Below are 11,623 nucleotides of genomic sequence, written 5' to 3'. Positions count from 1 at the left end.
TAAAGTGAGAAAAATATATGGTCTATTCTTTTTAACTGCACTGCCGAACTAGTGCAATAAGTTAGAATGAGACAACTATATATTTTCTCACTTTAACTTATTGCACCAGTTCAGTAGTGCAGCTAAAAAGAACAGACCAACGGGCTGTGTTCCGATATTTACTGCCAGCACTGAAAATGCCGGGGAGGGGAGGATGGGGAGGGAGGGGGAGGGGGAGGGGGAGAGGGAGAGGGAGAGGGAGAGGGAGAGGGAGAGGGAGAGGGAGAGGGAGAGGGAGAGGAAGAGGGAGGGGGAGGATGAGGGGAGAGGGAGAGGGAGGGGGAGAGAGAGAGGGAGAGAGAGAGAGAGGGAGGATGAGAGTTAAAGAGAAAGAAAGAGTGAGGGAAAAAGAAACAGTAAGGGAAAATTATAGAGTAATGGAGTATGGGAGGGAGGGAGAGTGATAGGATGAGAGTAGTATGGGAGTGGGAAGGGGTGAGGAGGAGGGAAAGGGAAGTTAGCTTCTATATTCAGGACCGTCTTGAATTCATCTTCAAATGCTTTTTATCCAATAGAACGATGCATATAGCATCTAAAGATGAACTTAAGATGGCCTGGAATAGAAATGTTAAACGTCGAAATTCATTAGTTACGCGTTATGCAGAAATCATGGAATTTCAAACTGTATACGCTTAATACATCGTATGTTGGAGTCGGATATTATTAAATTTTTATTATACTACAGGGATTATTTTTATGATTTATAATATTTATTCTAAACTTTAATATGAATAAACTAAAATGATGCGCGCGTAGCACGCGCTTGTAGTGTTCTAGTGTTATATAAACGCATAACACCGCATGTGCGGTACCGTGCTTGTCAAGTACGCTATTATGGTTGTAGCACGGACATAAACCACCTGAAAGTGGATGTAGCACGGACTGCCATCATATGCAGGTTTTACCGCCGAAACCTGAAAGTGAATGTATCGTAGTATCGGAAGTAGTATCGTAGTTTCCCTCTCAAAATGGATGCAGATGGCGCCTTTTCCCAGTGCGGAAAGTCGGTGTCGTCGAAAACGTCGTGTTGGCCGCTCTCACGTTCCTCTCTAGGGCTGTATTCCGTACCTATATATCGACAGTTGTCGGTGTCATTAGCGACATTGCGCAGGTTTTTTATATAACAAAAAAGCTGCGCAATATTGCTAACGACACAGACAACTGTCGATAAGTGGTTACGGAATAGCAGCCCTGGTACATATTTTTCGGAGTCATATATTGAGTCGAAGTTAGCAGTCTAGTTGTAGGCTATAGAAGTCTATGGTCAAAACATCTATTAGCCACTCAAGCATTTCTCTGGTTCGTGGTGCGCCGCCATAACGTGTTTTCCTGTTTTCCTCGAGAAAGTTACTGTCGTCCAATGAAGATGAATATCACTTCAGCAGGTAAACGTCAAGTCATGACAGATATGTCAAAGTATATTAGTTTTTCACAAATTATGCTACATTATATAATAATTTGATTAAATATGTAAATTTTTCTACGATGATTTGCAAATCATGCAAGACCCAACCTCTAATTGTCTCCGACACACAATTTCGGAGCATCCATTATTAAAAATGTCGTGGAAAAGAAGAGTATTAAATTTTAAATTAATTTATTAAATGATAAATTTCATTACGTATTTATTATTTTTTATTTATCTATTATATATTCATCTTATACATGTGTATACATTTTATTTTAGTATACTTAATATAATTATTACTTTATCTTCATAACTGATTAATTTAATTTAATTTTAATAATTGATGTGTTTAATATTAGAATAATTAGAATATTATTATTTTTGCAGCTGGCATAATCTCCTTACTTGAGGAGCCTATGCCTGAATTGAAGGTTTTTGCCTTGAAAAAGTTGGACATGATAGTTGACGAATTTTGGCCTGAGATTTCTGAAGCCATAGAAAAGATGTATGTAAAAAATAACAATAATCAAATTTGTTTTTACATAATTTACAATAATATATTTATCAATCTATATTTTATCTTTGTTAGATTTTTTACAAAAGACATTATTTTCCTATTAAATTTTTCTCTCATATAAATTGATTTAAACTGTTTGGAAATATAAATCTCGTAATCTAAACTAATGTCCTTTTTATAGAGAAATTTTACATGAAGATAAATCATTCAATCAACATGAACTGGCTGCTTTGGTGGCTAGCAAAGTATACTATCATTTAGGTAGCTTCGAAGATTCTCTGACTTATGCTCTTGGAGCTGGAGAACTGTTTGATGTCAATGCTCGAAATGAATATGTTGATACTACTATTGGTACGCTTGAAACATTATCATCATAGTGATGCTCTATTTTCTAGTGATAACTTATGTAATTGAATTTTCAGCCAAGTGTATTGATTACTATACTCAACAACGTGTTTTGGAAGCAGAGGGCAAGCTTCCTCCTGGTAATAAAGGTATTGACCCTAGACTGGAGGGAATAGTAAATAGGATGTTCCAACGTTGTCTGGATGACAATCAGTATCGCCAAGCTTTAGGTCTAGCCCTTGAGACACGTCGGATGGATGTTTTTGAGGCTGCCATTATGCAGTCTGTGAGTATCAATTTTTTTTATTGGAATCTGTCATTTAGACTTACACATAATATATTCTTGGTTATTAGCTATTTCTATTTTATTTCTATAATATATATTTTTAATTATTAATAATGATTTACATTTCAACTCCTTTAGAATAAAATAGATATATCCAGAAAGAAAATAATATTTTGTTATATTAGTAATACTATAAATATTATTTGCAAAAGATACTAAAGTAATATTGATTTAAGACCCAAGATATTGATTTGTATCAATTTATATTAATAATTTTAATCGATAAATATTTCCGTGGAGGGGAATAATTATGCACCAACAAATGTCCACATCTCTGCTAAACACTTTAGCTTGGATGTTCCTGATAGGTGCTAGAAAAAGATGGTATTCAGGCGTTCTTGTCTAAGTGATCAATTCACTAGAGAAGGGTATGAATTACCACACAAAAGAGGCTATGCACCAACAAATGCCTGAATCAATACAAATTGATAATATACTAAAATTCAATCCATTAAACATAAATTCATTCAAGACCTTTGCATTTGTCGATAGAAATACAACGAGATCCTTTACTTTGTTAGGATGACGTGAGCGGAATGTTATCCTATGCCTTTCAAGTCGCCATGAGTCTCATTCAAAACCGCGGATTTCGCAACACCGTACTGCGCTGTCTGGTCAGTCTGTATCGAAACCTGGGCACTCCCGACTACGTCAATATGTGTCAATGTTTGATCTTCTTGGATGATCCATTGGCCGTGGCCGAGCTTCTCGATCGACTGAGCAAGGGCTCTCAGGATTGCGTGCTGATGGCGTATCAGATCGCTTTCGATCTATATGAATCTGCAACGCAACAATTCCTCGGCCGCGTCCTACAAGCTTTGCGTGCCACCGCGCCCATTCCGGGCGCGCTGATGGTTAAACCAGTGGTCAAACCCGCCGCTACCACCGTCACCGCTAACACCAAGCCTGTTGAAGCTACGGAATCCGCGAGCATAGAGACCGATAGCAGTACTACCCCTGCGGAAGATAAAACCGAGCGCAGTGTCGAAAGTTTGGTAGGTATTATCTCATGAATAAACTTGGAATATTATTTATTAGATATTAAAGTCACACAAATGTTCTTTTATTTCCTTGTATGCAATACATAACAAATATATATATATATATTTTTTGTTATACGCGATATATACAGCATGGGTATACATAAAATTGTGTATTTTATGTGCATTGCATTAAAAAAAAAATATATATTACACTATAAATTACTGTGATATTTTAAATTATTTTATAATTTACCTTTTAATATGTCTTTTATGATACTTTTTTTCTAGAATGCGGAAGAAAGAGAGCAGCAAGAACGTGTGGACGCTCTCTCTAGTATTTTGGGCGGCGAGGTATCGATCGATCTGCACTTGCAATTCCTTATTCGCAGCAACCATACTGATATGCTGATCCTGAAAAATACCAAAGACGCCATACGAGTTTCGATTTGTCACACCGCCACTGTAATCGCTAACGCTTTCATGCATTCGGGAACGACTAGCGATCAATTTTTAAGGTTCGTATTCACTTCTAGGATTTCTCTTGGATGTAAAAACTTCATCTCTGTTATTAATTTTTCGAAAAGAAAATTAGGAAAATATACCAGAAATGAAATCTTGTAGAATTGCCCTATATTTTTCATTTGAAAATATTACGAGAACTTTGAGAGGAATTTTTCCGCGAGTACCAGAACATTCCTGTGTTATTTCAGAGACAACTTAGAATGGCTAGCCCGAGCTACCAATTGGGCGAAACTTACTGCAACCGCGTCTTTGGGAGTGATACACCGAGGACATGAGCAAGAAGCTTTAGCTCTGATGCAGTCTTACTTACCGAGAGATTCAGGTGCCGCTGGTGCTGGATATTCCGAGGGCGGCGGTTTATACGCTTTGGGATTGATCCATGCTAATCACGGTGCTGCCATCACAGACTACCTCCTCGGCCAATTGAAGGATGCTCAAAATGAGGTACGGCACACGTCGTATAAAATATTTCCTTGCAATATTTTTTGAGAACGCACGAGCAATTATTTCACATGTTAAATCGTTATTTCTCAATGAGATGCATTTTTACTCTGCTATCATACTTTATTGTCTCTCGTTATTAATTAAATTATAATAAACGAAGACTGTCCAAATTTAAACGTAGTCTGAAACCGAAAATTTGATTCATACAATGCGACGCGATTTATCCCTGTTTCAGATGGTTCGTCATGGAGGTTGTCTCGGGCTAGGATTGGCCGCTATGGGTTCTCATAGGCAAGACGTTTATGAACAGCTGAAATTTAACTTGTACCAAGACGACGCAGTGACCGGCGAAGCCGCTGGTATCGCTATGGGAATGGTCATGCTGGGATCCAAATCCACACAAGCTATTGAAGACATGGTCGCGGTAAGTTTGAGGCATGCTCAAACATGGCATGTTGTACTTTGCTTTGTATATTTAATTCTTAATTATTACTGCTCATATTACATATTATTATGAGAGAGAACTGGGATATGGTAACAGAGTTTAGTGTGTAACATATATGTGGTAGTAGTCAATATATTATTGTAGTCTACTATAATTAGTATTTTACTGACTAGTAGTTTGTTCAACTCCCAATGGTGGGGTTGCATTGCATTTTCAGCGACACGCGTTTTAAATTTGAAGTTTGAAAATATTATCGGCTCACCGAATAAACGGTTCGGGCATATGAGAATTATTATCGTTAGCGGGCTAATAGAATAAGACGAAAAATATATTCTTAAAAAGGTTTTAAGAAAGTCATCTTTAATATCATATCGTAAAATTTGTACCAAAATAATAATTATAAAACGAGTAGATCATTATCCAAGCGCGAACGGTGACTCGCTGGCGGTCTCCAGAACGTACTCTCCTTTCGCCCTGAAATCGACAAGCGAGCAGTCGCGTTAATCGCTCGTCTGCACTTTAAAACTGTCATTATTGTTCTTTCTCATTCGCGCGGACTCGATCGAATTAATCTATACTTATCGATCCATCAAGTAAAGTTGACAACATTTATTAATTAACATGGAAGAGGAAAGACTGATCGAAGCGCAATCGTGTGTTATCTGCAAGCATCCTTTAATATTCTTGGAGATGCGCACATACACACATGAGGCAACGTTGAAAAAGCGCAATTTTTTACGAAAGCAACTTTTCGAAACGTTAAAGAGGTGTTTTGCATCTTTGATGAGGAAAAGGGGAGAAAAGCACGGGAAAATCAACGCTGCACTTACTTTGCATCGAGAATCGGTCCTCCCATGAACACGTCGTCGGCGCGGAAACCTTTCGGATTCACGATGGATTCGGCGTAGTACATGTAAGACCTCGAGTGCGCGCACACACCTGCATATCGACGCGTCGATTAGCTCGTTGGTGTAATGAGTCAACAAGCGTTGACGACGTCGATCGTCGTAGCGAACTTTACGGAGCCGCGAATTCGCACGGTTGCGCTTGGCGCGCGCATACATAGCCGTGCGAATTAATGTCCGTGATCGCAACGCGAAGAGCCGCGCGCGAAACGTTATTCCGCTAATTGAGGATTTTTGCTTCAATTTCGAGAGAACAGAATTATACATGTGTTTAATTGGCGATAACAATACAAAGGCAAGAAGTCAGCAAGTAAAACCGTTCGTTCATCGAGCATGAAACTTCACGCGCTGCTGCCCATTTTTCCCTCTCTTCTTTTTTTTACTTCATTTTCGAAAGAATAAGGCATAAGCATGCGTAATCGACAAACAAGCATCCAAGGGACGCAATTGCATCCCTTGCTATATTGATTCCTTCTCACGTCGACTCGGCTTCGCTCGAGCAATGGGACTCCAGCGGGCCTCCCGTGGAGGAAGAAATTCATCTCGCCGCGCTTTCTCCTTTCAATGGTGGTATCAATTTCTCGCGGCTCTCGTGTTACGTATTTAGGGGAGAGCACCTTGTGTGCTCTGTCAAACAAACCGGTAACTCTGCGCCGGCCGTTTCACCGGCTGCTTCAAACGCAGCCCGTGTAATACGCACCCGTGCCGCGCGCGCGCGCGGCTTTATGTCAATTTGCGCACGGCAGCCTTTGCGTGCGCGCCGATGCGTCCGATTGGATTCGTCATTATTTACCGATCAAGTCCCACAGGCTGCATCCCGGCTGCTTTCCGCCGCCGTTCGGGTAGAAATCGGCAGTGCCGATCGCCTCCTTCATGCCTAGGACACCCACGCTCGTATGTATCACTTGGACTCGAAACGCGTCCGTCTTGTCCACCCTGGAGCCCGGGTTCTTCCCGGAGAACGAGGGTTTCGCAGGGTCTAGAGCTGTGAAAAAGAGCGGCGGCGTTCTTAGCTTATTGTCCGAGGTCGAGATCGAGGTAGTGGCTGAGAGGGAATTTCGAGCCTCTCAAGGTCTTTTCAAGTCGAAGAGGTAAAAGGCGAGGCTCCTTCCCTTCTTTTTACAGCTTGTGCTCACTTTTTTCGTTTTTTAATTTATTTATTCATTATTATTGTTTATCATAAATATTTAATATACTTCACACTGTATTTATCATTACGCACCCCGTCTACGTATATTTATTTCATCGGTTTTCCGTCATCTCTCGCGTCGTTTCACTTTTCTTGAGATTTGCTTTCTCTTTAATTAATTAACTCAGCAAATACAGATAGATGTCGAGCAATTGAGAGAAGGAGAGAAGAACGCAAGTATGTCATGTTATTGTAATGTTTCGAACAGTTTACTTACCGAGTACTTCGTTGATCTCGCTGTTCGCGAAGCGAGCGGCCAGGCCAGAGATGTGCGCTCCCAAGGAGTGTCCGATCAGCTTGGTTGTATCCGGATTCAGACCTGCGTTCTCCTCCAAAAAGTTCAACATAAGGGCCGCCCGACTTGCCACTTGCGGCACGCTACTCGCGGATTTCCAATATATTAAATAACTGGCCGCCTTCTGCCAGTCGATCAGGATGACATTGTAATCGCCAGCCTTGAGATATGCTGGGAGTATTGAAGAGGAGACGTTAATAGAAATCGTCAAGATCGAGCAGAGAAATTTTCGCGGATTTATTTGGGAAAGCGTTGGGCCGTTCGAAGATCTACGAGTCGCGAAGAGACGGGAAGAATCCAAGGAAAAGAGGAAAAGAAATTCTAGACCCGATATACGAGATCCAAGAGGACAGGAGGAATCTGCGATCTTGCCGTCGAGAATCGAGAGGACAGGATGAGAATCGGGACGGGGTGGAGGAGGAACGAAGAATTGAAGTTATAAACGCTGTCGGCGATTTTACCATCTCGTACGAGGGTGCAGACGACGCTGTCGATATTTCCGTGCCAGCCGTGGGTGATCAGACGAGTGGGACGTTTTGAATCCCAGAAACTGTTCCTTATGTTGTCCAAGTCGTCGAGGAGCAACACTTGCCCCTGTCTCGGGTTCTTCCTGGAAAGATAGAGGAGAAGGAGATGAGAGAGAGAGAGAGAGAGAGAGAGAGAGAGAGAGAGAGAGAGAGAGAGAGAGAGAGAGAGAGAGAGAGAGAGAGAGAGAGAGAGAGAGAGAGAGAGAGAGAGAGAGTTCCATGTGCGAGAACGATGATTTTCGCGACGATCCACTCGCGTGTAATATTTACCGAGTGTACAAGAAGAAAGCAGTCTTCGCTACAGCGTCCGCCATCTCCGCGATTTCGGTTTCATTCAGTGTTGGTTCGCTGATGTCAATCGCGTATGCGACTCCATGGTCATTTGCGAAGATCGTGTAGTTCTCGTTGCTCGTGGTTAATAACGCCAAGAGAGGCGGATAAACTGCGAATAGAAAAGCGTTCGTTAGTTTGCGACGGCTCCTCGAGACCGGGCAAGACGTAAACATGTTGTAGATCTACTCGTTTTGAGATTCTGCGAGAGAGAGAGAGAGAGAGAGAGAGAGAGAGAGAGAGAGAGAGAAATAGTTGATCTTGTTAAAATTATCGTGTGTCACTTTCGACGTTAACCAAAACTCTAACAAAAAAAAAAATAGTAACAACAAATGCATACGAGATTGTTATCACTGGTGCAACAACAGCACTAACTGCGAAACTGTGAAGATGAATTCCTTGATTATAATTAAATCACCGTGCCATTTTAGAGAATTATGAGTACCAGCTTTTTCTTCTCAGCGCGAAATCTAAGAATAATCGTTGTTCTTCGCGAATACGCGATTGTAGGTTTAAGAATAATCACGAATATACAACTCTCGCATAATCGAAGGCTCGTTTTCACAATTGTGCAACTGCAAGTCCAAGAATAATTCTTTTCCGCGAGTTGTTTGATGAGGATTCTTCTCTTTTCACGTACCTAACGCAATCGTCGGCACAGCTGCCATTTCTGAGAATTTGTGGAATGTCGTAGATGATTTTGGTTTGGTCTTCACGTCGGTGGTTTCTTTTATAGTTTGCTGACGACGAACGCTTGTCCGTTGCAATCGATAAGTGATATAGATTGATAGGTGTAATTAATTCGTCATGCGTCAATTACTCGTGGAGAGGATTAACGAGCTGGGAGATTTTTACTTATGATCGCAATCGTTCTCTCTCGAAAAAAAGAAAAATATGATAGAGTTTATGATCGCCGACGTTTTTAATACCACGAGTATTATCTTATCGATGATATATATTATGTAAACATACAAAATTACATACAAAGATAATCCTGGAAATAATTCTTAACATTCCAGCACCAGTTTGGCCACAAAGTATATCTAATGACGAAATGTTCACTATATCAGTGCATTGCTTTATCCGACGATATCTTTCGGATTTACTTTGAAATCTAACATTAAATAATGTCTTAGGCGTACCGCTCAATGTTCACAAGTGACTTCGAGAGATCAAATCACCGAAAAGAAACTTTCGTGTAATTTTTTTCTCCTTCGGAAACTTTTTTCGCGAAAACAAAGAATGTTCATTTACACAGCGTATTACCGAATTCTCTTTCGAAATTTGAACGAGTTTCATCCAGGGGTGATTTTTCCCTAGCGTGACTTTGTAGAGGAAACTTTTTCTCTTTGCGAGAGAACAGAATGTTAGATTTTCGGAGTTTACACTCTTTTAACGTCCAGCAGATTTAACGGGAAGTTTCAACTGTTTGTCAAAAAGAGAAAAAGGAAGGAAGAAGGCGTGAAGGACGTGAGGCGCTGCTACACTTTTTCGCGCCTTAATCTGCGAGTTTCCACGCCGAGTTTCCACGCCCAAAACAACGGTCGCGTTTTCGTCACGATGTTTCTCGGGGAAAGTAGTTTCGCGCGGGACTGAAACAAGCCTTAACTTTCGTCGCCGCTGGCCGTTGCAGCAGCGGGTCGATGCTAAACGAATCATAACTTGCCACTAGTCCGTCGACTTAATCGAATTATCCATTACGGGTTCCATAATGTATCCCAGCGGTTCCGCGATTAAGTAACGCGACATATTTCGAGCCTGCAAAAAGCAGCCAGGCGCGCATTAGTCGCGAAATCCGCTTGGGATAAATACGATTCACGCAACGCTGTTGAAAAAAGAAGAGAAGAAGAGAAGGAGCAACGTGCACAATTTCGTGGAGCTAAACTTCCGAGAAACCAACGAAGCAAAATAAACGAATGGAAAGCGTTCCATTTCCGGGGAAGAGAGGAGAAAGAAGTATTACCGCGCGTTCCGTCTCTATTCGGAGAATTCCTCTTTCGCACGGTGTCCGATAAGACATATCGATTCCTATAAATTAATCTTTGATTAATTTATCCCCCGATATTTTCAGTTCCTCCATCCTCGTCTTTGAGTAACGTCTAAACTCAGTAGGTTTCGAGATAACGGACGAATACCTCCGGCCGATGCTACGACAGCTGCTATAATTACCGGTAAACTTTGATCCAACAGGTGTATCGCGAGATTACGCAAAAGTTTATGTTCAAAGTTACGTTATCAAGTGTTTACAACGGCTCACTTAGAGATGTTTGCGCGAATAAGTGGGAAAATATTTCCCAATCAAGAAGTCGCGCGGAAGTCGCTCGCCGATTCTCGGCGAAGGTTCGCGAGATGAAAAATAATAGACCGGACTGTTACGCCTCGAATCTAATTTGTTATTTATTGCTCAACTGGAAATTGCTTGGTTAGGTCGCGTAGCTTCTCCGGAATATTAACTGGCTCTTTGGTTTGTACGAAGCACGGAGCGAGCTCGGTTTCTTATCCGTGTTCCGTATCTTGCGTCTTTGTCTCGCGTCTGTTTCAATCCGAGAGTAGTTTCGACGTTCGCAAAATTACACCGTGGCCGTAACGTCATTAAACAGATTGGTAAACAGGATAAACCGTCGGTAGTGTTTGTAGCCTCAGCCTCGCTCCGGATGTTCCAAGGTCCAAACTCATTCCAAAACGAGAACCATCGCTCTCTCTCTCTCTCTCTCTCTCTCTCTCTCTCTCTCTCTCTCTCTCTCTCTCTCTCTCTCTCTCTCTCTCTCTCTCTCTCTCTCTCTCTCTCTCTCTCGCTCGCTCGCTCATTAATTTTTACCTTGGAGAAACGTCTCATCGTTCATTAACGGGATTAACAGTTATTATACGGATAGACTTTATGTCAACATCGTGTCGCGAATGTGGACGTGTATTTACATTGATTTTTGCATGTACAAGATTTTTGCAACGCAAGAGTTTTATCCGATATATATTTTTATCAGAACCTTTGAACGAGCATATCTCTCAATTTATCGTGCACAGATAATATGTTGCTTTAACATTCGGAACAAGGTTACTAGTGTTTTCTAATCACACGAATTTCTTTTTAGACATCAGCATAAACTGTAACAAATGTACCGCTTTCGCAGGATTGTTCCTTTTTCTTTGACGGTAAATCAATATTGCGATTGAAAAATTCTAATAACCTAGTTGCGCAAAATATCAAAGCTATTCCAGTATCCGTTTAAGGATATTTGAGCTTGAGTTTGAACTACTTAGTATATTATCAATTTTATAAATATATATCGTATAAGATGAAAAATATGTTCTTTTTGAATAATATTCACGT

At 40.9% G+C, this 11,623-nt stretch overlaps 2 protein-coding genes across 3 annotated transcripts in view; one reads left to right on the top strand and one right to left on the bottom strand.

Moving 5' to 3' along the window:
* Positions 1-1,138: 1,138 nt before the first annotated feature.
* Rpn2 (Regulatory particle non-ATPase 2) overlaps positions 1,139-11,623 on the top strand; it is a 46,382-nt gene continuing 35,897 nt past the window's right edge. The window contains exons 1-8 of the mRNA XM_011146881.3: positions 1,139-1,424; positions 1,835-1,952; positions 2,146-2,315; positions 2,387-2,595; positions 3,177-3,650; positions 3,927-4,153; positions 4,349-4,604; positions 4,840-5,028. Of these exons, the coding sequence (XP_011145183.1) occupies positions 1,400-1,424; positions 1,835-1,952; positions 2,146-2,315; positions 2,387-2,595; positions 3,177-3,650; positions 3,927-4,153; positions 4,349-4,604; positions 4,840-5,028 (1,668 nt within the window). The 5' untranslated portion in view covers positions 1,139-1,399. The remainder of the gene's footprint in view (positions 1,425-1,834; positions 1,953-2,145; positions 2,316-2,386; positions 2,596-3,176; positions 3,651-3,926; positions 4,154-4,348; positions 4,605-4,839; positions 5,029-11,623) is intronic.
* On the bottom strand, positions 5,389-10,998 carry LOC105186577 (pancreatic triacylglycerol lipase). 2 transcript variants are annotated; one of them, XM_025299580.1, is made up of 8 exons: positions 9,280-10,998; positions 8,936-9,169; positions 8,236-8,407; positions 7,900-8,048; positions 7,361-7,609; positions 6,748-6,939; positions 5,880-5,988; positions 5,389-5,523 (listed from the first exon to the last, which is right to left on the bottom strand). In XM_025299580.1, exons 2-8 carry the CDS (start codon positions 8,961-8,963, stop codon positions 5,466-5,468), a joined length of 957 nt encoding a protein of 318 aa, XP_025155365.1. In that variant the 5' UTR covers positions 8,964-9,169; positions 9,280-10,998; the 3' UTR covers positions 5,389-5,465. The 2 variants fall into 2 exon arrangements, with proteins under 2 accessions (XP_025155365.1, XP_025155364.1); XM_025299579.1 differs by lacking the exons at positions 8,936-9,169; positions 9,280-10,998 and having other exon boundaries at positions 8,236-8,925.

Source organism: Harpegnathos saltator, unplaced genomic scaffold (assembly GCF_003227715.2).
Source record: "Harpegnathos saltator strain DR-91 unplaced genomic scaffold, Hsal_v8.6 scaffold285, whole genome shotgun sequence".
NCBI lineage: Eukaryota > Metazoa > Arthropoda > Insecta > Hymenoptera > Formicidae > Harpegnathos > Harpegnathos saltator.
This window is presented reverse-complemented; position numbering and strand designations above follow the sequence as displayed.

Bases quoted from the DNA above. Each gene is read 5' to 3' on its own strand.
- LOC105186577 (XM_025299579.1), bottom strand. From the start codon at position 8,471: ATGTTTACGTCTTGCCCGGTCTCGAGGAGCCGTCGCAAACTAACGAAC. The intron at 7,610-7,899 runs GTAAAATCGCCG...CAATACTCCCAG, and splicing joins CTGCACCCTCGTACGAGATG to CATATCTCAAGGCTGGCGAT. The intron at 6,940-7,360 runs GTAAGTAAACTG...TCTTTTTCACAG, and splicing joins CGAGATCAACGAAGTACTCG to CTCTAGACCCTGCGAAACCC.